Source organism: Camelus ferus, chromosome 9, assembly GCF_009834535.1.
Source record: "Camelus ferus isolate YT-003-E chromosome 9, BCGSAC_Cfer_1.0, whole genome shotgun sequence".
Classification (NCBI taxonomy): domain Eukaryota; kingdom Metazoa; phylum Chordata; class Mammalia; order Artiodactyla; family Camelidae; genus Camelus; species Camelus ferus.
The window spans coordinates 11,359,877-11,385,251 of record NC_045704.1 but is presented as its reverse complement, the minus strand read 5'-3'; the positions used below and the strand labels follow the sequence as shown (position 1 = coordinate 11,385,251).

The 25,375-nt window shown below is 37.3% G+C and overlaps 1 protein-coding gene across 3 annotated transcripts in view; it reads left to right on the top strand.

Moving 5' to 3' along the window:
* The window catches only part of LOC102506640 (zinc finger protein 350), a 45,941-nt gene extending 21,253 nt beyond the window's left edge, over positions 1 to 24,688 (top strand). The window contains exons 7-9 of one of the 3 annotated variants that reach the window (XM_032487777.1): positions 7,047 to 7,164; positions 23,005 to 23,095; positions 23,882 to 24,688. In XM_032487777.1, the coding sequence (XP_032343668.1) occupies positions 7,047 to 7,164; positions 23,005 to 23,095; positions 23,882 to 23,905 (233 nt within the window). In that variant the 3' untranslated portion in view covers positions 23,906 to 24,688. Of the gene's footprint in view, positions 1 to 5,425; positions 5,500 to 7,046; positions 7,165 to 22,039 lie in introns of all 3 variants that reach the window. The other 2 variants (XM_032487775.1, XM_032487776.1) reach the window with 2 other exon arrangements.
* The last annotated feature ends 687 nt before the right edge of the window (positions 24,689 to 25,375 follow it).

The following is a 25,375-nucleotide window of genomic DNA, read 5'->3' as shown; positions in this document are numbered from 1 at the left end:
CCAGGATTGGCATCCTTGGGAAGACAGGCATTTAATCTTTATTTTAACATCAACATTCTTTACTTATGGTCAGTGTGTTTTTTTCTATAAAAACTAAAGCAGGTGTACAGTGTATGTCTGATAGGCCATAAACAGGCTGTTTTAATTAGCATCAAGTTCAAGTTAACACATGTATAAGCCAGAATGACTTCTTTATATCTCAGTATATGAAAATATCTTTTATCAGGAGACAAGAAAGGGAATAAAGTTGTGGACAGAGAGACTGATCATAAACCCAGTAGGGGAACTCAGTTTTAGGGAGACTGGGTTTCACCCCCTCAGCTCCTCCAAACACTATTTTTTTCTCTAAAGCTTTTTCCGCCAAAAACATTCCTAAAGTCTGCCCCTTGACCTCTGCTAAGGATAAAAGTGCTCAGTGAACATGACCCACACCCTCTTGTGACAGGAGACGCAGCGGACACGGCCACCTGAGTCTTTGTCCCACACCATTGACAGGGAAGAAGATGGCTCTGCATTGTCAGAGTTGGCACGTGTAACGCACTGTTGATGGCACCTGGGGAGATGGAGGTTTCAGAGCTGAGAGGTCCAGCAGAAGAGGCTTCCTTCCCTGGACCGCACACCTTCAAACACGGCTGCGCCACAGGTGCCGCCATATTGCCCCTGGAGGCGCCAACGCCCAGCGTCTGGGTCCCTGGAGCCTCGTCACGTGACCGGGAACGCCTCAGGGCCCAAAGGTGTCACTGAGCCTGCGCAGTGGGTGCGCGGCCGCTGCGGCGTTGCCAGGCGACCCGCTTCGGAAAGTAGCTTGTGGAAGCCGGCGGTGGTTCCAGCCGCGCTGTGAGAAGCCCAGGTAAGCCGGGGACACTTCTGTGGGGGTCAGAGTTGGATCAGTGATAGGGCCCGTGGGGGTCCGCGGAGAGAGTGTGAGGGTCCAGGGAGTAGGTGTGCTGGACGTAGGCGGTTTGTGTGGTCAGCAGTCGCGAAGTCTGTTGAAATGGGATGAGGGAAGTCTGCGTGAAGTTGCTAACTGGGCGAATCTATACTTAAGTGATGAACGGAGTGTGGGGTCAGCGATGGCGTGAGGGACCTGTGGGTTCCAGTCTCAGGGCCTGGGGAGCTGTGATGGAGGTTTGTGAGGCTGCTGACTGGGAAGTCAGTGACAGCTGGTACCTGGGGCAGTCTGCGTGGCCTTTGCTAGGACTGGACTGTAGGGTTAGTGACTGGGAAGTCTGGAGGCCAGCTCTGGGAGAGTCTGTGGGTTATTAATAATGTGGAGGTTTGGGGAACCAAGGATGAGATATTAGGGGGCAGTGACTGAGTCATTGAGGGGATATTAGGAGCTTGAAGGAGTCACTGCTGGGTACTCGAGTCAACGTTTATGACTATCACTGGGGCAGGTCATTGAATAGAGTTCCGTGAACAGAATTGGCAGCACGATATGCTCAGGACTGGGGAGCCGTGTGTACTGGTGTCTGTGACTGGTGAGCTAGTGGGAGTTGTTGCTTTGGGAGATCTGTAGAGTTACTGATTGGGGAGGGGCTCCCTTCGAATCCTTGATTTGTGTTTCCTACCTGTATAACTGGAAGGAGCTTCATATTGAGGCGGAAGCCCCATAAAAAGACCGGCAGGGCCGCTGCTCTCCTCTTAGCACCGTCAGGTTCCCTGGCCCAGAGGCTCTATCTCACTGTGCCTCTAAAGCGGCTAACTTACACCTAGAATTCTATTGGTTTCCTGAGCTAACTTCTGATTGGTTATTACTCTCACTTCTGATTGGCCCACTTCTCTAACTTCTGATTGGTCCATTGGTATTACTTCATTTGCATGGAGCTCACTCCTGATTGGTCTATTTCTACAAAGCTTGTTCCTGGTTGGTCAACTTCTGTTGCACTTTAGTTGCATATGATGTTGCAAAGTGTAAAACTGGCAGCCTATAAAAGGCCTGTATAAACCTGCGGCCGGGATCCCGAACTTGAAGTGTTAACTCCTCTGGGCTCCCTGGCGAGTGCTGCTTGGTCTTTCGCCTGGATCCAGGTTGCTGTCACAACTGAGCTGTAACACCTTTTCTGCAACAATATTGTGACACTCCCCACCCCCACTCCCAGTTCCTCAATAGCTTACCTGCTGTTCCCATCAATCCACTTTGCAAACCTCTTCTGTTCAGGCTGTCCCTTCTCTTGAGTGGCCCTACAAAAGTTGAGTGAGTGAGAACCAGCCCGGTGAGACAGAATTGATGTAAAATTTCAGATAGTGAAAGATTGGCGTCTTTGAAATGTCTTGAGAGCTTTCCTTGAAGTTCTTACATGTTTGGAGGTGATTCAGAACAGTTGATACAGTTTGTTGCCCTGTATCTTAAAGGTGTATCTAGTTACAGCTCTACCCCTAGTGAGGTCTTTCTTTTAATTGGCTTTTAATTTTTTATTTTTAAAATATTTGTTTTACATTGTCTTTTTGTGGGGAGGGAGGTAATTAGTTTTATTTTTATTTATTTACTTTTTAAAAAATGTAAAATTTATTTATTGTCTTTTTGTGGGGAGGGAGGTAATTAGGTTTATTTACTTTTTTAACGGCGGTACCCTAGATTAAACCCAGGACTTCATGTGTGCTAAGCAGGCAGTCTACACTGAGCTATATCCTCCCCTGGTTGGCTTTTAAAGATTTGTCTCTTCACCTGTCCTGGATATGATTCCTGCCTTATCTATTTTTGTTTTTGTTCTTAAATTTAAGTACTATGATTTTAGAGACCATCAAGAAAAACAATTGTACCATAACATTTGTTGAGAAAATACAAATAAATACGCTAAAGCATGGCAAACTCCTGACAACTCAGTAGCCATTTGAACAGTCATGCAATTTCGGAATACACCCACTGTAACCTGACGTACAGATTTGTCACCTCCCATACATACACACCATTATTAAAAAAAAAAAAGCCAATTCTAGTGTCTGTGTCAGATACATAGCCTCTGATCCACCTGTACTTGAGTAAAGCTAAAATAATACCTCATTCTAGACAGCTTATCTGAGAGTTATAGGAACAGTAGAATCTCCCTGTTAAACCATCCGATCCTGGTGCTTTTATTTGCAAGGGACTCTCTCAGAACCTTCCCTCTTTCTTCTACTGATATTAGTCTCCTTATGTTTCCTATCACTAGTGAGGGTCAGTATCAGTAAAGTTTATTCTCCTAACACGTTTACATATTGATTTATACTGAGTTGTGCAGATGAGTGCAGTGATATCTAATACAGATTATTGGCATCATGTTTTTCTTGTTACTTGTATCTCTTTTTTTAAAACTGAAGTATAGTTGACTTACAATGTTGTGTTGATTTCTGGTGTAGAGCATAGTGATTCAGTTATGCATACATATATACATAATCTTTTTCATATTCTTTTCATTACAAGTTACTGCAAGCTATTGAATATAGTTCCCTGTGCTGTACAGTAGGATCTTGTTGTTTATCTATTCTGTACATGGTAGTTTGTATCCACTAATCCCAAATTCCCAATTTATTTGTTCCCCAGCCCCGTGTCTCTTTTGAAATCTTCCTCACATACTTGGACAAATTCCATTTCTTTGCTTTTAACTTAATTGATGGTGCAGCTCAGCTGTATGAAATTAGAGAAGAACTCTCTTGGGTAGAATTTCTCAGGAGCGGAACATCCAATGAGACACATACTTGCTCCCAGTCCCTTACGTGTCAAACCTAAGTACTTCCTGCTCCCTCCGTGTGAGCCAGTGTCTGCCTCCAGGGGTCGTGAAAAAGCAAGAGGCTGTCACAAACACTTCGGTAGTCTCTTGAGGTATATTAGCTAGAAACTTATAATCATCCTTTGTAATTAGCAACTGGAAAAAAAGTTTTCAAAAGTAATCACCTCTCCCAAGCCCATTCCTGCGAGGGCTGCTATAGGTGATGTGATAATTGCAGCTCTGAGGGGAGGGGAGGTCACAGGATCACCAGCTCATATCTCAGGGTCTAGCTGCCCCTCTTGTACACATACTGATGGCTTTGATCATCACACTGAGACCACCATCCAGGCAGCAGAAAATTCACTGAGTTTTCTTGGTATTCATCATAGAGGCAGAGTCTATAAAGGAAGGATTCATATCAGGAGTCTGAGTAAGTGAATATTGGACAAAGGGACTCTCCTATGTGTGAACAAGGTCTATGACCAAAGCCATGCAGGAAGGTGGAGTAAATCCCGAGGCGTGAAGTGAGATAGTGAAGAGGGCTGTGGTCCTAGACCTCTCACCACCCCGATGGCTCCTAATGTCATGTGTGTAATCCTTGCTGACAGTGATTGCTGTGGTTTAATGCAAGTCATAGTGAAATCTGATTTTTAATATTCTTAAAGTCTGTAGTTCCTAGGTCAGTCTGGTGTTCAGTCTACTTTACAGAAACCATAGACATAATTTTCAGGTGTCAGAGGTGTGCCCGTGATACCTCCATACTTGTAACACAGAGTAGGATGCATGTACAGGGGTCGTCTGATCCTGGGCAGAAAAAGCGTGTCTGGCAGCCATTGCTGGAATAGAAATGTTGTCTCTAACGCTGGGTGTATGAAGTGCTTAATAGGTTTAATTGTTATGTCTCAGTTTATCATGGAGAAACTCTTCCTACTTAAAGTTAGGGAAGCAGCATTTAGGAAAAATAGAGCTTTATGCATTTCAGGTACCATTTTTAGGCTCAAATGCATCTTGTGATATTTCTGCTGCTTTGAAATATTATAATGCCAATGCAAATATTATCTGTCTTATACCATACACAAGTTGCTTGCCTTAGCATTCCATTTTGTATGTTTGTTGTATTTTCATATCTTTCATAAATATTGCCTTACTACTAATACTCTTATTTAAATCAGATATTAATAAATACATGTGTACAATGATCTGCAATTATTAATAATTTTGTTTCTACCATGCACTATTCGTCAGGCATCCGTGTTTCCTCTCCCATAGTTTTTTTTTAATGTTATTTTTTATTGAAGTGTGGTTGATTTCCAATGTCAGTTTCAGGTGTATAGCAGAGTGATTCAGTTATATATATATTACATATTTTTATAAATTAGTAATATGATTTTAATTACAAAATTTATATAAATTTATTATATATACTATGTATTTTTTCAGATTTTTTCCATTATATGTTATTATAAGAAATTGAATGTAGTTCCCTGTGCTATACAGCTGGGCCTAGTTTTTCATCTATTTTATATAGTAATGTCTGTCTGTCAGTCCCAAACTCATAATTTATCCCCCCCACCTTTCCCCTTTGGTAACCATAGTTTGTTTTCTATGTTTGTGAGTCTATTTGTGGTTTATAAATAAAATTTGTATCATTTGTTTAGATTGTACATATAAGTGATATCATATGATAATTTGGCTTTTCTCTGGCTGAATACTTCACAAAATATAATCATCTCTAGGTCCTTCCATTTTGCTGCAAATTCCTGTCCCAGAGTTCCTGTGACTTGTGCCATTGTACTTTTATTCCTGGAATGTGAGTAAATGAGTATTTCTGTTGCCGTCCTCATGTTGAGCCATTCTTGCATTCATTAAGTGCATGTTGTCATGGGGCAGGTGCCTGCTGTTTTGTGCTGCGGTTGGTGCATCTGCATTTTATGACTATCTCTACAGCTTGATTCAAAGTTTATCTTTGCCTGGGAGAAGGGTATAGCTCAGTGGTGGAGTGTGGGCTTTGCATGCCAGAGGTCCATGGTTCAATCCCTAGTGCCTCCATTTAATTATAAATAAATAAATCTAAATTACCTCACCCCCCCGAAAAAGAAGCTGGAAAAAAAAAAAAGAATTAGGCTCTCCAAGTAAAAAGAAAAATAAATAACAAAAGAAAAACAGTTTATAATTGCCCATAGAATAAATCTCATAAATAAGTTAAAACTTGTCATTACCTAAATTTTAAAATAAATAACACAATCTAAATTGAAATTACACGGTTTGAAAGCAAAACTAAATTTGCATCTGGTTTATCTGAGGAACTGAGGTAGCTAGTATTGTAGTATATTCTGGATGAAATACACATCATTGTTACCAGCCCAGCCAGCTTCAGATCCCCACTAACCATCTGCCCCTACCCTGTGAGGGAATTTAGATGAAAATCTCAACCTCTCTGCCTCTGCTGTCCTCTCTTTGTAAGGAATGTCATAGTGTCTGTCTCATGAATAATAGGTGGGGAAGAAAGAAGTCACTGTTTGTGTGGCTTTCACAGCAGTGATTCATACATTACAAGTGTTCTTTAATGGTTGTACATTCAAACCTTGGACACATTGACATGACAGGCAAATGTTAAATAATTATTTCAAAGTAGGAACTATTGGTGAGTGGAGAATGTTGGACTTCATCTGGTGAGGTACATGTGGTCCATGCCTCCTATTCCCACTCAAGATTCTCTAACTCAGAAGACAACTCTCAGTCGTTGAGACCTGACAGGATGGATGCCAGGGATTTGGCACTAAGAACAAGCTTCTTATTACTGACTGTAACGGGACTCCTGGGGAATTTCTCTCTTCTTTACCTTTATCTCTTCCTTTATTGCACTGGCTATAGGTTGAGGACCATAGATTTGATTGTCAAGAACCTGCTTGTAGGCAACATCTTGGTTCTGTTCTCTAGTGGATTCCACAATACAATGACAAATTTTGGGTGGCATCACCTCAGTGGTGATTTTGTATGCAGATTTTTCCCGTATGTTCGTGTAGTGGGCAGAGGAGTTTCTACTGGCACCACCTGCCTGTTGAGTGTCTTCCAGGTCATCACGATCAGTCCCATGAACTCCAGGTCAGCAGAGCTTAAAGTGAAGGCTCTCAAGTTGGTTGTCCCTTCAGTTATCCTGTGCTGGATCATGAACATGTTGATCAATGTCATTTATCCTGTGTATATGAGTGGTAATTTGAGCAACACAAACATCACAAACAGAAAAAGTTTTGGACACTGTTCTGCTGTTCGTCATGATGAAACTGCAGACTCATTATATGCAGCATTGATATCCTTCCCTGATGTGTTATGTTTTGTCCTCATGGTGTTGGCCAGTGGCTGCACAATTTTCATCCTGTACAGGCACAAGAAGAGGGTGCAAAACATCCTTAAGGTCAACATCTCCTCCACATCCTCCCCTGAGATCAGAGCCACCAAAACCATCCTTCTCCTGGTGAGCACCTTTATCTTCTTTAACACCCTTTCCTTCATCAGTAATGTCATTTTGGCTGTTTTTAATAGTCTTAGTTTGTTTTTCTTGAAAACCTCTGCAATAATCATTGCGTGTTTCCCAACTGTCAGCCCCTTTCTGCTCATGTTTCGTAACTCCAGGATGTCCATGCTGTGCTTCGGCCGGATAAAGCATGCAGAATCCCCTAAGCTTGTGAGAAGGATGTAAATTGTACTTATTTGCACTACATTTGTTTGGTAATTCACTCAATTCACTCAGAGTCCTACATAAAATTATAAGTTGCTTACTGGACAATGGTAAACGGAACACATAGAGCACCTTCTTTGAAGTAAGGCAGGTTATGATAGTAAATGTAATGAAATATTGCATAATTTCCATATTTCTCGTGTGATACTTACGTAATGGCCTTTTTTTTTTTTACTAGTGCTTGCAATGAAGGAGTTCAAAATTCATGCAATAATAAACACCAGGTCCTGAAAAAATCTGGATTTTATGGCAAAGTATATAAGTGTGTAACTGAATTCTATCACAGCAAATTTATCAGAAATGAAGTAGGCACAGAATATTAAGAAAATGTAGTTTAAAATGGAACAGTCTGTATCAGGTCATTGTGGAACTGAAGACAGTGGTGCTGGAGGGGAAATTCAGTCATTGAGGAAAGCTTTTGGGAGTCAGTCTTGCATTTGATAAAGTTCTATACTTAGAGAGACGGCAGTGATTTGTGTGACACATGATGTTGTGTAGCGAGATGAGCGTGTGTATACATTTTCAGGTAGAAATGGCCAGAGTGAACTGAAGTGGGGCAAAGAAGAGCATAAAATTACATTTTAGCATAGTTTTCAACAGCATCAGCTGATAGTGACAATTGAAAACGTTGTGGGTAACATGGAATGGCATCTGCAGAAGGCAGACTTCTCTCTCTTTTGTGAAGATGACTTGGGCATATTGTCCCGAAAGAGGTTTAGAGGTGCACACTCGTGTTTCCAATGTGATGAAATTCTCTAGTAATGGAGACATTCATTAAATTCAGATCACTGCAGGCAGTGCCATATGAAAGGGAAACATGAATCCAGTCTTTCTTGTGGGAACATGGCTTCATGATCTTCAAGGAGCAAAGTGGACATTATCTCAATTCTAAGAGAGTTCTATATGCTTTTCCTATATTTACCTTCTGAAGCCAATGCCAAGGATTGAAAATTCAATAGCTGAAAAAGAAAAATTTCTTTTGACTCAATGGATATTTAGATTGACTCTTGTAACACAAAGAGAAACCAATACTTTCAGTTCACATGAGACACTTGAATATTTACCACAAACTAGATCACTAAGCAAGAAGATGAAATTATAGACAGACACATACCTACAAATGTGTGTGTATGCCTCTCAGAATACATCCATATTCACATAACATATAAAATCAATCATATTCATTATACAGCTTTGAATATATTTGAATGTTTGACATTATGAAAAATTTTAAATAGCTCTAATTATAGTGTTGACACATCTTAATGTGAATATTACTTGAAGAGTATATTTCTTAGCTAGTTGTCTGTTAAAATTCCATAACATATTTTTTCATTTTCTTAATTCAAGTGTATTATTTAGCTATCTCTCTTGAAATAATATTCAATGAACATCATAAAAAATTTTGGTTAAAACTATGTCTATTTCCATTTAATATAAAATGGATACATTTCGGTATCCAGGGAGTTTTTTAAAAATTTTTTATTGATTTATAATCATTTTACAATGTTGTGTCAAATTCCAGTGTTGTGTCAAATTCCACAAATTTTCAGTTATACATGAACATATATATATTCATTGTCACATTTTTTTCTCTCTGAGCTACCATAAGATCTTGTATATATTTCCCTGTGCTATACAGTATAATCTTGTTTATCTATTCTACAATTTTGAAATCCCAGTCTATCCCTTCCCACCCTCCGCCCCCTTGGCAACCACAAGTTTGTATTCTATGTCTATGAGTCTATTTCTGTTTTGAATTTATGCTTTGTTTGTGTGTTTTTTGTTTGTTTGTTTGTTTCAGGTATGTTTATTTTAAGGAAAGATTCTTTTTTTTAAACATTTTTTAGTGATTTATAATCATTTTACAATGTTGTGTCAAATTCCAGTGTTCAGCAGTTTTTCAGTCATACATGGACGTATACACACTCATTATCACATTTTTTCCTCTGTGATTCCCTGTGCTATACAGTATAATCTTGTTCATCTCTTCTACAATTTTGAAATCCCAGTCTATCCCTTCCCACCCTCCGCCCCCCTGGCAACCAGAAGTCTGTATTCTATGTCTATGAGTCTATGTCTGTCCTGTATTTATGCTTTGTTTTTTTGTTTTTTTGTTTGTTTGTTTTTGTTTTTGTTTTTGTTTTTTAGATTCCACATATGAGCGATCTCATATGGTATTTTTCTTTCTCCTTCTGGCTTACTTCACTTAGAATGACATTCTCCAACAGCATACATGTTGCTGCAAATGGTGTTATGTTGTCAGTTTTTATGGCTGAGTATATTCCATTGTATAAATATACCACTTCTTCTTTATCCAGTCACCTGTTGATGGACATTTAGGCTGTTTCCATGTCTTGGCTATTGTAAATAGTGCTGCTATGAACACTGGGGTACAGGTGTCATTTTGAAGTAGGGTTCCTCCTGGATATATGCCCAGGAGCGGGATTCCTGGGTCATACGGTATGTCTATTCCTAGTCTTTTGAGGAATCTCCATACTGTTTTCCACAGTGGCTGCACCAAACTGCATTCCCAGCAGCAGTGAAGGAGGGCTCCCTTTTCTCCACAGCCTCTCCAGCACTTGTCATTTGTGGATTTTTGAATGCTGGCCATTCTGACTGGTGTGAGGTGATACCTCATTGTAGTTTTGATTTGCACTTCTCTGATAATTAGTGATATTGAGCATTTTTTCATGTGCCTTTTGATCATTTGTATGTCTTCCTTGGAGAATTGCTTGTTTAGGTCTTCTGCCCATTTTTGGATTGGGTTGTTTATTTTTTTCTTATTGAGTCATATGAGCTGCTTATATATTCTGGAGATCAAGCCTTTGTCGGTTTCATTTGCAAACATTTTCTCCCAGTCCCTAGGTTGTCTTTTTGTTTTACTCATGGTTTCCTTTGCTGTGCAGAAGCTTGTAAGTTTCATTAGGTCCCATTTGTTTCTTCTTGCTTTTATTTCTATTGCTTGGGTAGACTGTTCTAGGAGAACATTTTTGAGATGTATGACAGATAGTGTTTTGCCTCTATTTTCTTCCAGGAGGAAATTTTTTGTATCTTGTCTTATGTTTAAGTCTTTGATCCATTTTGAGTTTATTTTTGTGTATGGTGTAAGGGAGTGTTGTAGCTTCATTGTTTTACATGCTGCTGTCCAGTTTTCCCAACACCATTTGCTGAAGAGACTGTCTTTATTCCCTTGTATATTCTTGCCTCCTTTGTTGAAGATGAGTTGACCAAAAGTTTGTGGGTTCATTTCTGGACTCTCTATTCAAAACTACAATGAGGTATCACCTCACACCAGTCAGAATGGCCAGCATTCAAAAATCCACAAATGACAAGTGCTGGAGAGGCTGTGGAGAAAAGGGAGCGAGCCCTCCTTCACTGCTGCTGGGAATGCAGTTTGGTGCAGCCACTGTGGAAAACAGTATGGAGATTCCTCAAAAGACTAGGAATAGACTTACCATATGACTCAGGAATCCCACTCCTGGGCATATATCCAGGAGGAACCCTACTTCAAAAAGACACCTGCACCTCAATGTTCACAGCAGCACTGTTTACAATAGCCAAGACATGGAAACAGCCTAAATGTCCATCAACAGGTGACTGGATAAAGAAGAAGTGGTATATTTATACAATGGAATATACTCAGCCATAAAAACTGACAACATAACACCATTTGCAGCAACATGTATGCTGTTGGAGAATGTCATTCTAAGTGAAGTAAGCCAGAAGGAGAAAGAAAAATACCATATGAGATCGCTCATATGTGGAATCTAAAAAACAAAAACAAAAACAAACAAACAAAAAAACAAAAAAACAAAGCATAAATACAGGACAGACATAGACTCATAGACATAGAATACAGACTTCTGGTTGCCAGGGGGGCGGAGGGTGGGAAGGGATAGACTGGGATTTCAAAATTGTAGAAGAGATGAACAAGATTATACTGTATAGCACAGGGAAATATATACAAGATCTTATAGTAGCTCACAGAGAAAAAAATGTGACAATGAATATATACATGTTCATGTATAACTGAAAAACTGTGCTGAACACTGGAATTTGACACAACATTGTAAAATGATTATAAATTAATAAAAAATGTTTTAAAAAAACCAAACAAAAAAAAGAAAAGAAGAAAAAAATTTTGGGTGGCATCATATCAACAGTGAGTTCACATGGAGATTTTTCCCATATGTTTGGGGAGTGGACAGGGGTATGTCCATTGGCATCACCTGCCTGTTGAGTGTCTTCCAGGTCATCACGATCAGTCTCGTGAAATCCAGGTGGGCAGAGGTTAAAGTGAAGGCTCTGAAATTGGTTGTCCCTTCAGTTATCCTGTGCTGGATCATGAATATTTTGATCAATGTCATTTTTCCTATGTATATGACTGCAAATTTGAGCCACACAAACATCACAAACAGAATAAATTTTGGACACTCTTCTGCTGTTCATCATCATCAAACCGCAGACTCATTTCATGCAATGTTGCTTTCCTTTCCTTACGTCTTATGTTTCGTGCTCATGATCTTGGCTAGTGGCTGCATGGTTTTTATCCTGTACAGGCATAAGCAGAGGGTCCAAAATATTAATAGGATCAATGTCTCCTCCACATCCTCCCCTTGAGTACAGAGCCTCCAAAACCATCCTTCTCCTGGTGAGCACCTTTGTCTTTTTTAACACCCTGTCCTCCACCTCTTATGTTGTTTTGGGTATTTTGAACATCCTCATTTGCTCAACCTGAACATCTTTGCAAGCATCACTTCACGTTTCCCAACTATCGGCCCCTTTCTGCTCCTCAGCCATGACTCCAGGATATCCAGGCTCTGCTTTGCTGGGAAGAGGAATACAGATTCCCCTAATCTTATGAAGAAGATGTAAATTGTATTTATTTGTACTACATTTGTTTGGTAATTCACGCAGTTAACTCAGAGTCCTAATTAGAATTGAGTGGCTTACCAGACCATGGTAAACAGGACACATGGAGCATCTTCTTTGAAGTAAGGCAGGTTATAATAGTTACTGTAATGAAATATTTAATAATTTCCATGTTTCTCATATAATACTTATGTAATGGCTTTTTTTTTTTTTACTAGTGATTGCAGTCAAGGAGTTCAGAGTTAATGCGATAAAAAACAACAGATCCTTAAAGAGTCAGAATGTTATAGAGAAGTATATGAGTGTGTAACTGAATTCTATCACAGTAAATTTGTCAGACATGAAGTAGGCATGAAATATTGAGAAAAAAGTACATTAAAATGGAACACTCTGTGTCAGGTCATCATGGAACTGAAGACAGCAGTGTTGGAGGGGAAATTAAGTCACCAAGGAAAGTTTTGGGGGGTCAGTCTTGAGTTTGGTAATGTTCTCTCCTTACAGAGATGGCAGTGATTTGTTTGAAATATGATTCTGTGTAGGGAGATGAGCATGTTTAAACATTTTCAGGTAGAAATGGCCAGACTGAGCTGAAGTGGGGCAAAGAAGAGCATAAAATTACATTTTAGCATATTTTTTCAACAACATCAGCTGATTGTGACAATTGCAAAAGGTGTGAGTGGCATGGAATGGCATCTGCAGAAGGCAGATTTTCTCTCTTTTGTGAAGATGACTTGGGCATATTGTCACAAAAGAGGTTTAGAGGTGCACACTCATGTCTCTAGTGTGATGAAATTATTTTGTGATGGAGATGTCCATGAAATCTGGAGCAATGCATACAGCACCATATGAAAGGGAAACATGAATCCATTCTTTCTTGTGGCAACATGACTTCATGATCTTCAAGGAGCAAAGTGGACATTGCTTCAATTCTAAGAGAGATTTTTATATTTTTTTTTCTATATTTACATTCTGAAGCCGATGCCAAGGATTGAAAATTCAATAGCTGAAAAAGAAAAATTTCTTTTACCCAAAGGATATTTAGATTGATTCTTGTAACACGAAGAGAAACCAATTTTTTTAGCTCACATGAGACACTTGAATATTTACCACAAACTAGATCACTAAGCAAGAAGAAATTATAGACACACACATACCTACAAATGTGTGTGTATGCCTCTCAGTGATCTGTGTGCATAAAAATGTATACATATTCACATATAGATATAAAATCAGTCATGTCCATTATACAGCTATGAATATATTTGAATGTTTGAAATTAAGAAATATTTACAATAGCTCTAATTATAGTGTTGACACATCTTAATGTGAATATTATTTGAGGAGTATATTTCTTTGCTAGTTGTCTGTTAAATTCCATAACATATTTTTTCATTTTCCTACTTCAAGTTTATTATTGGCCATCTCTCTTGGAATAACATTCAATGAACATCTTTAAAAGTTTTTGGTTAAAAATTTGTCTACTTAAATTTAATATAAAAATGGATACATTTTGGTACCCATGGAGTTCATTTTCTTACTTGACCCATGTCAGTTTTTCTATTAATTTTTAAATATAATTCTACATTATAGTTGATATCTTTTCTTTGAAAGTTGTGTACTCATTATTTGTTAGCTTTTACCTAGAAATTCCATGATACATTTAGAAGTGAATGACAGTATCATCTCCTAATACTGTTAAACCCCTTTTTTCAATATAAGGAATGGTGACAATAATTTACTCACTGTATCCCATCTTTTTTCCCCAGAATGCTACACAGAGGAATTTATTTATTTACCTATTGTTTATTTTTTATTTACTTTTGTGTTCAGTTTTAGTTTTTATTTTAATTTTAAGTTTTAAAACATATGATGTATTTAATTTACAATATTATATATATTTCAGGTATAGAACCTAGTGATGCCCAATTTTAAAAGGTTATACTCCATTTATACTTATTGTAAAATATATGACTATATTTCCTGTGCTGTACAGTATATCCCTGTAGTTTATTTCTTTTATACATAGTAGTTTGTTTTCTATATCTGTTACTCTGTTTATTTTTGTTTATATTCACTAGTTTTTTCTGTTTTATATTCCATCTATAAGTGATATCATACAGTATTTATTTCTCTGTAATCACATTTCATTGTGTGTGTGTATATATACACATTTAATATATACAATATGTATTTTATATACACACACATATATATACATACATGTATATGTGTGTGTGTGTGTGTGTGTGTGTATATATAAACGTATTCTTTATCCATTCATCTTTCGGTAACTCAGTTCATTGTCCATATGTTGGCTACAAAGAGTTACAAGGGAAGCCCCATAAGCTTTTAGCTGCTTTCTCAACACAAACATTACAGACCATAAGGGAGTAGCAAGATATATTCAAAGTTCTGAATACGAAAAAGCTGCAACAGAGGATACTCCATTCAGCAACTCTATCCTTTGGGATAGAAGCAGAGAGAAAGAATTTCACAGACAAGCAAAAAATAAAGAATTCAGCAATACTAAACCTATGCTAAAAGAAATTTTGAAAAGTTTACTCTAAAGAGCAAACAAAGAGAACTCTATAGGAAGGAGAAAACCTTAATTGGAAATGAGATAACTAGAATGAGTTACAACAGAAGATGTAAAAGAGGACATCAAAATTATTAATGATGGGAGAGGGCAGCAAGGATATAAATATATTTTTTCTTTTTCTGGTTCTTTTTAGGATATGTTTGAGCTTATATGACTATAATTTTAAAGCAAGCAGATAGAGTAATGGGTTAATATACTTTAAAAACAGGGTAACCACAAATCAAATGCATAAAACTGAGTCACAAAAACCAAAAAGAAACCAAGCTGATACAAAAGAAAATTATCAAACCATAAAAAAGAGAAACAAAAAGGAAATACCTAATCAACTGAAAAACCAAGTTCAAAATAGCAATAAGCACACTTTTATCAATAATTCCTGTAAATGTCACAGGACTAAATGCTCCAATCAAAAGACATAGAGTGGAAGTTTGGATAATAATAATACAAGAGCCTACAAAATGCTGCATAGAAGAAACCCACTTTAGAGGGAGAGAAACATAGATTGAAAGTGAAGGGATGGGAAAAGATATTTCATGCAAATGGAAATTGCAAGGAAGTGGGAGTAGCAATACTGACATTGCACAAAACGGTCTGTAAAACAAAGTCCATAGACATAAGGGAGGACACCATATAATGATTGAAGGAGCATTAACATATATGCACCCAATATAGAAGCACCTAAATTCATAAAGCAAATACTAACAGACATAAAGAGAAATTGATGGGAACACAATCACACTAGGGGGCATTAACACCCCATTAACATCATTGGACATATCTTCCAGACAGAAAATCAATCAGGCAACAAAGATGTTAATTGGCACAATAGAACAGTTGGACTTAGTTGATATTTCTAGGACATCACATCCCCTCAAATACAGACTATACATTCAAGAATATGTGGAACATTCTCTAGGATAAATCATATACTCGGACAAAAAAGAAGCCTCAACAAATTTTCAGGGGATAGGAATTCTTTCAAGCATCTTTTCTCACCACAATGGCATGAAACTAGAAATCAACCACATTAAAACAAAATGAATAGAAACAACCACACAAAATCTGTGGGATGCAGCAAAAGTGGTCCTAAGAGGGAAGCTGATAATGATACAGGCCTTCCTCAAAAAACAAGAACAATCTAAGAAAATAACCTAACATATTAAGTAAAAGAATTGTAAAGAGAAGAGCAAAGAAAACGCAAAGTCAGCAGAATGAATGAAATAATAAAGATCTGGGAGGAAATAAAACAGATCCTTAAAAAGTAGGAAAAATCAATCAAACTAAGAGTTTTTTTTTTTAAAGAGTAGATAAAATTGACAAGCCTCTGGCCAGGCTTACCAAGAATAAAAGACAGAGATTACAAATAAACAAAATAAGAAAGGAAAATGGAGAAATTATAACCAACTCCCCAGAAATAAAAAAAAAAAACAAACCCACAAGAGAATACTATGAACAACTATGTGGAAACAAATTAGACAACCTAGAAGAAATGGACAAGTTTAAAGAAACATACAATCCATCAAGACTGAATGAAGACGAAATAGACCACTTGAACAGACCGATCACTAGAAATGAAATAGAATCAGCAATAAAAAACCTCCTTACAAACGCCCAGGTCCAGGTGACTTCACTGGGGATTTTTACCAGACATACAGACAAGAACTCGTGCCAGTCCTTCTCAAACTCTTCCAAAAGATTGAACAGGAGGGAGTACTCCCAAACTCATTCTATGAAGCCATCATCACCCTGATACCAAAACCATACAAACACATTACCAAAAAAGAAAATTACAAGCCAATATGATTGATGAATGTACATGCAGATATTCTCAACAAAGTCATAGTAAACAGAAACAACAGCACATAAAAAAGATCATACATTATGATCAAGTTGGATTCATCGCAGGGACACAAGAATGGTTCAATATATGCAAATCATTCGATGTGATACACCATATCAACAAAAGAAAGACAAAAATCACACGGTCATCTCAATAGATGCAGAAAAAGCATTGGAGAAAATTCAACACCCATTTATGATAAAACTCTTACCAAAGTTAGTATAGAAGGAACATTATCTCAACATAATAAAAGCTATTTATGACAAACCCACAGCCAGCATAATAGTCTATGGTGAAAAACTGAAAGTTTTCCCACTAAAATCTGGAACAAGGCAAGGATACTCAAAGGATACTCATCTCACTACTTTTATTCATCATAGTCTTGGAAGTCCTAGCCATAGCAATCAAGTAAGCGAAAGAAATAAAAGGGATCCAAATTAGAACAGAAGAGGTAAAATTGTACATGGAGAACTACAAAACGTTGTCTAAGGATTTCAAGATGACTTAAAGAAATGGAAAGCTATGCGATGTCTTTGGGTTAGAAAAATCAGTAATGTTAAAATGGTCATACTACACAATGCAATCTACATATTTAATGCAACCCCTATCAAATTAGCCAGGACATTTTTCACAGAATTAGAAGAAATAATCCAAAAATTTATATGGAGTCACAAAAGACCCAGAATTTCCAAAGTAATAACAAAGAAAAAGTTCGAACCAGGAAGTAAATCCCTCCCAAACTTCAGAAAATACTAGAGAGCTACAGTAATCAAAACATCATGGCACTGGCATAAAAACAGACATATTGATCAATGGATCAGAATAGAGAGCCCAGAAATAAGCCCACAAGCCCACGGTCAATTCATCTTTGACAAAGTAGGCAGGAATATACAATGGAGAAAAGACAGGCTCTTCAGGAAGTGGTGTTGGGAAAACTGGATAGCAGCGTGTAAGTCAATGAAGTTAGAATGCTCCCTCACACCATACACAAAAATAAACTCAAAATGGCTTAAAGAGTTAAATATAAGACACGACATGTTCAAACCTCTAAAAGAAAACATAGGCAAAACATTCTCTAACATACATCTTAGCAATGTTCTCCTAAGGCAGTCTACCCAGGTAATAGAAATAAGAGCAAAAACAAACAAATGGCACCTAGTTAAACTTAAAAGCTTTTGCACAGCGAAGAAAACCATGAGCAAAACAAAAAGGCAGTCTATGGAATTGGAGAAAATATTTGGAAATGATGGTACTGACAAAGGTTTAATTTCCAGAGTTTTTAAACACCCCATACAGTGTAACAACAAAAAAGAAATAACCCAATCCAAAAATGGGCAGAAGACCTAAACAAGCAATTCTTCAATGTAGACCAACAAATGGCTACTAGGCAAATGAAAAAATACTCAGTATCACTAATTATCAAAGAAATGGTAATCAAAACTACAATGAGTTGTCACCTCACAACAGTCAGAATGGCCATCATTCAAAAGTCCACAAATGATAAATACTGTAGAGGGTGTGGAGAAAAGGGAACCCTCCTATACTGTTGGTGGCTATGTAGTTTGGTACAGCCATGATGGAAAACACTATGGAGATTCCTCAAAAACGTAAAAATACACTTACCATTTGATCCAGCAACCCCATTTCTGGGTATATATCCAGAGGGAGCTCTAATTGCAAAAGATACATGCACCCCAGTGTTCATAGCAGCACTATTTATAATAGCCAAGACATGGAAGCAACCTAATTTTCCTCTACAAACGACTGGATTAAGAAGTAGTGGTATATTTATACAATGGAATACTACTCAGCCATAAAAAGAATAAATAACGCCATTTGCAGCAACATGGTTGGACATAGAAATTATCATTTGAAGTGTAGTAAGCCAGAAAGAGAAAGACAAATACCATGTGGTGTCACTCATATATGGAATCTTAAATGAAAAAGAAGACACTGATGAACTCATCTACAACATAGAGACAGACGAGCAGACATAGTAAACAATCTTATGGTTACTGGGGGAAAGGGAGTTGGAAAGGATAAGTTTGGGAGTTTGAGATTTGCAGATGTTAGCCACTATATATAAGAATAGATAAAAAGAACATTTCTTCTGTATAGCATAGGGAACTTTATTCAACATCTGGTAATAACCTTTAATGAAAAAGAATATGAAAATGAATATATGTATGGATATGCATGACTGGGAAGTTGTGCTGTATACCAGGAATTGACATATTGTAACTGATTTACTTCAGTAATAATAAAAAAAAATTCAGATGGCCAACAGGCATATGAAAAGATTCTCAATATTGCTAATTATTAGAGAAATGTAGATCAAAATTACAATGAATTATCTCCTCAAACCAGTAAGAATGGCCATCATATAAAAATCAATAAATAATAAATGCTTGAAATGTTTGGAGGAAAGGTAACCCTCCTACACCGTTAATGAGAATGTAATTTGGTGCAACCCGTATAGAGAATAGTATGGAAGTTACTCAAGAAACTATATGATCCAGCAATCCCACTCCTCAGCACATATCCAGAGAAGCTCTAATTTGAAAAGATCAAAGCACCAGATTGCAGCAGCACCACTCACAGTAGCCAAGTCATGGAAGCAATGAAAATGGCCATGGACAGTGAATGGATAAAGAAGAGCTGGTGTATTTACACAGTGGAATATTATTTAGCAGTCAACTCGAATGAAATAATGCCATTTGCAGCAACATGGATAGGCCTAGAGATTACTATGTTAGATGAAGTATGTGAGACAGAGAAGGACAAATGTTCTATGATATCACTTATAAGTGGAATCTAAAACAGAGATTCACATCAACTTATTTAAAACAAAACAAAAATATACTCACAGACAGAAAATTTATGGTTGCTGAAGGGGAATGGCGGTAATGAGGTGATATATCTGAGGAATTTGGGGTTAACATATATACACTCCTTTGTATAAAATAGGTAAACAACTAAGACATTCTGTAAAGCACGGGGAAATTACATTCAAAATCTTGTAGTCACCTATAATGGAAAAGAATTTGGAAAAGAATATATATATAAATCACTTTGCTGTACACCTGAAACTAACACATGTAAATTAACTATACTTTAATCTAAACATTGTTTTAAAAAAAGGCAAAAGGTAAAAGCTCACTTTCTATGAGAAATGAGGGTCAGTATCAGTAAGGTTTATTTTCGTAACAGTTTACATATTCCTTGCTATTGCAGACGAATGTAAGGATATATAACAGTTAAGTGGCATCAAGTTCTTGTTACTTGTGTCTCTTTTGAAATCCTCAGATACTTGGTCAAATTCCATTTCTTTACTCATAACATAATTGATGGTGCAGTTCAGTTGTGTGAAATTAGGAAAAAACCCTCTTGGGTAGAATTTCTCAAGTAGAACATCCGAGACACATACTTGTGGCCAGTCCCTTATGTGTCAAACATATCTCAGTAATTCCTGCTCCCTACGTGTGATTGTGGAAAAGTAAGAGTCTCTCAAAACACTCCAATAGTCTCTTAAGGTATGTTAGCTAGAAACTTGTAATTGTCCAACTGGTAATTCACAACTGGGAAAGAACTTCTCAAAATTAATCACCTCTCCTAAGCCCAGTCCTGCCAGGGCTGCTGCAGGTGACGTGATAATTGCAGCTCTGAGGAGAGGTGAGGTCACAGAATCACCAGCTCATATCTCAGGGTCTCGCTGCCCTTCTTACACTTGTACTATGGCTTTGATCTTGACATTCCCACTGAGCCCGCCGTCCATGCAGCAGGAAACAGCCTGTGGCTTTTCTCTGTATTCATCAAGAGGCAAAGTCTATATAGGAAGGCTTCATATCAGGGATTGGGTAAGTGAATATTGGACAAAGGGAATCTCCCATGTATTACCCGCATCCAGGACCAAAGCCATGCAGGAAGGTGGAATAAATCCTGAGGCGTGAAGTGAGATAGTGAAGAGAGCAGAGGTCCTAGACCTCTCACCACCCCGACGGCTCCTCATGTCGTGTGTGTAATGCTTATTTACACCGATCACTGTGATTTACTGCATTTGATGATGAAATTGGATTTGTAATGTGTCTAAGATCTGTTTTTCTTGAATCAATTTGATGTACAGTGTACTTTACAGGAATCATAGACATAATTTTCAGGTGTCAGAGGAATGCCCTTAATATTCCATACTTGTAACACAGAGTAGGATGCATGTACAGGATTCAGGTGGTCCTGGGCAGAAAGAGTGTGTCTAGCAGCCAATGCAGGAATAGAAATGTTGTCTCTGACCCTGGATGTATGAAGTGATTAATAGATTTAAAATTTTGTTGCTATTGATTATGGAGAGACTCTTCACACATAAAGTTAGGGAAGCAAAATTTAAGAAAAGGAGAAGTTCATGTGTTTCAGGTACCATTTTAAGGCTGAAATGTATCCTGTGATATTTCTGCTAGTTTGAAATATTATCATATCAATGCAACAAATGTGTGTCATTTATCCCGTACACACGTTGCTTGCCTTAACGTTCAGTTTTGCATGTGTCTGTATTTTTTTCTTTTTCACCTGTCTTGTGTTACTGCTAATAGTTTTGTTTAACTCAGGAATTAATAAATTGATATGCATATGATCTGTAATTAGTAATAATTTTCTTTCTACCGTGCACTATTCAACAGGCATCAGTGTTTCCTATCCCATAGTTAGTTTGACTTGTGCCATTGTATATTTGTTCCTGGAATGAGAGTAAATGTATCTTTCTGTTCTGACCAAAATTGAACAATTCTTAGGGGTAGGATAGAGCTCAGTGTTACAATGCATGCTTATCATGCATGAGGTCCTGGGTTTAATCCCAAGTACCTCAATGAAACTTAATATGTAAATAAATAAACCTAATTAACTCTCCTCCACCAAAGCAAACAAACAAATAACCCAAGAACAATAAAAACTGAGCCATTCTTCTGGTCCTAGAACCCATCTTGTCAGGGGCCGCTGCCTGCGGTTTTCTATTGCAGTTGGTGCATCTACTTTTTATGAATATCTCTAAAGCTTTCTTCAGTGTTTATATTTGCCTGTAGAATAAGTCTTCATAAATAACTGGAATCTTGTCACAACCTAAATTTTAAAATAGAAGACCACAACCTAAATTGAAATGGCAAGGTGCAAAAGTAAAACTAAATCTAGATCTGGTTTATCTAAACCAGAACTGAGGTAGCTAGCACTTTAGTACATTCTGGATTAAATGCACTATCATCATTAGCAGCTGAGAGATGTTCGGATCCCCACTAACCAACTTCCCTTAACAGTGAGTGAATTTACACGAAACACTCAACCTCTCCGTGCCTCTGTTGTCTTCATCTTTGTAAGGAATCTAGTAGTGTCTACTTCATGAATTTGTGAGGAAGAAAGAAGTTACAGCATGCATGCGTTCACAGCAGTGATTCATCCATTGCAAAGAACATTCATGCAGTGGTTGTACATTCAACCCTTGGATGCATTGACGTGACTGGGAAATGTTAAGTAAGTGATTCAAAGTAGGAACTATTGATGGGAGAATATTGGATTTCAGCTGACAGGATACATGTGATCCACGCCTCCCACTCAGGATCCTCTAGCTCAGAAGACAACTCTAAACATTGAGACCTGACAAGATGGATGCCAGTGATTTGGCAATAAGGTCAAGCTTCTTATTAGTGACTATAATCGGACTCTTTGGGAATTTTTCTCTTCTTTACCATTATGTCTTCCTTTTTTGCACTGGCTATAAGTTGAGGACTGTAGATTTGATTGTCAACAACCTCCTTGTAGGCAACATCTTGGTTCTTTTCTCTAGTGGATTCCACTATACAGTGACAAATTTTGCGTGGCATGTCAACAGTGAATTTCAATGCAAATTTTCCCCTTATGTCCGTGTAGTAGGCAGGGGAGTGTCCATTGGCACCACCTGCCTGTTGAGTGTCTTCCAGGTCATCACGATCAGTCCCAGGAACTCTAGGTGCATAGAGCTTAAAGTGAAGGCTCCCAAGTTGGTCGTTGCTTCAATTATTCTGTGCTGGATCATGAACATGTTGATCAATGTCATTTATCCTGTGTATATGACTGGAAACTTGAACACAAGCATCACAAACAGAAAAAATTTTGGATACTGTTCTGCTGTTTGTCATGACCAAACCATAGACTCATTATTTATAGCATTGATATCCTTCCCTGATATCTTAAGTTTTGTCCTCATGGTGATAGCCAGTGGCTGCACAGTTTTCATCCTGTACAGGCACAAGAAGAGGGTCCAAAACATCCATAGGATCAATGTCTCCTCCACATCCTCCCCTGAGACCAGAGCCACCAAAACCATCCTTCTCCTGGTGAGCACCTTTATCTTCTTTAACATCTTTTCCCTCATTAGTAATATTCTTTTCATTTTTTTTAACAGTCTTAATTTGTTCTTTTTAAAAACTTCTGAAATAATCGTTGCATGTTTCCCAGCTATCAGCCCGTTTCTTCTCATCATTTGTGACTCCAGGATATCCAGGCTCTGCTTTGTCCAGATAAGGTGTACCAGAATCCCCTAACTTTATGAGAAAGATATAAATTGTACAAACATGCACTATACATGTTTGGTAATTGATTCAGTTCACTGAGTCGTAAGTAGAATTATGAGTGGCTTACTACACAATGGTAAACAGAATACACAGAGATTCTTCAAAGTAAGGCAAGTTATAATAGTAATTATAATGAAATTTTATATAAGTTACCATATTTCTCATGTAATACTAATGTAATGGCCTTTTTTACTAGTGCTTGCAGTGAAGGAATTTAGAATTTATGCAATAATCAACATAATCAACACACGGTCCTGAAACAATCTGGATGTTATGGAGACATGAGTATGTAACTGAATTCTGTCACAGTAAATTTCCCAGAAATGAGTAGGCATGGAATGTTAAGAAAAGGTGTGTTAAAATGGAACAGCCTATGTCAGATCATTGTGGAACTTAAGACCATGGTGCTGAAGGAAAAATCCAGTCATCAGGAAAGCTTTTGGGAGTCAGTGTTGAGCCTGGTAACGATCTATCCTTAGAGAGGCTCCAGTGATGTTTCTTTTGGGATGTTATGTTGTGTGGGAGATGAGCATGTTTAAACATTTTCAGGTAGAAATGAAGAAACTGAACTGAATTCGGCAAAGAAGAGCATAAAATTACATTTTTAGCATATTTTTCAAAAATATCCAGTGATTATGACAATTGCAAAAGTTGTGAATGGCATGGAATGGCATCTGCAGAAGGCAGATTTTTCTCTCTTTTGTGAAGATGACTTGGGCATATTGTTACAAAACTGGTTTTGAGGTGCACGGTCATGTCTCCAGTTCATTGAAATTCTTTTGTGATGGAGTGTCCATTAAACTTGGAGCACTGCAGAAAGAGCCACATGGAAAGGAAACATGAATCCATTCTTAAGATCCCGGGGCAGTGTGGCTTCTTGATTTTCAAGGAGCAGAGTGAACATTGCCTCAAATCTAGGAGAGAATTTTATATGGTTTTTCTCTATGTTTACATCCCGAAGCCAAAGCAAAGGATTGTGAAATCAATAGCTGAAAGAGAAAACTTTATTTTGACCCAAAGGATATTTAGATTGAAGTTTGTAAACCAAAGAGAAACCAATATTGTTTACTCACGTGAGGTACTTAAATATTTACCACTAATGAGGTCACAAAGCAAGAAAAAGAAGTTATAGACACACATACCTGCAAATATGTATGTATGTCTCTTGGTGATCTTGTGTATATATGTATATATATTCACATATACATAAAAAATCAGTCATGTTTATTGTGCATCTATGAATATATTTGAATGCTGTATATTAAGAAAAACTGAAAATAAAACTAATTACAATATTGACAAATATTCAGATGTCTGATACCTGAAATGTATAATTCCATGCTAGTTCTTTGTAAAAAATCCTAACGTATTCTTTCATTTTCTTGCTTTAATTCTATTAATTGGCCATCTCTCTTGAAATAACATTCAATGAACATGGTAAACAATTTTTGGTTAATATATGTGTCTACTTAAATTTAATATAAAAGCATTTGGGTATCAATGTAATTTTAAAATTGGTCTATGTTAATTTTTCTATCAATTTTAAATATAATTCTACATTATAATTGATGTGTTCTCTTTGAAAGTTGTGTACTTGTTGTTTGTTAGTTTTTATGTTTACATTTCATCATATATTTAAAAGTGAATCATAGTGTCATTTATCTAATATTATTAAACCCCATTTATTGTATAAGGACATTGCAACAATAATTTACTCACCATATCCCATCTTTTTTCTCCCAAGAAAGCTCCGCAGGGGAATTTATTTACTTAATTCTTTGTTTATTTATTTATTTACTTTCATATGCATGTTTTTTTTAACCTTTTTCATTGATTTATAATCATTTTACAATGTTGTGTCAAATTACAGTGTAGAGCACAATTTTTCAGTTATACATGAACATATATTCATTGTCACATTTTTTTCGTCTGTGAGCTGCCATAAGATCTTGTGTATATTTCCCTGTGCTGTACAGTATAATCTTGTTGATCTATTCTACAATTTTGAAATCCCACCTATCCCTTCCCACCCTCTGCCCCTTT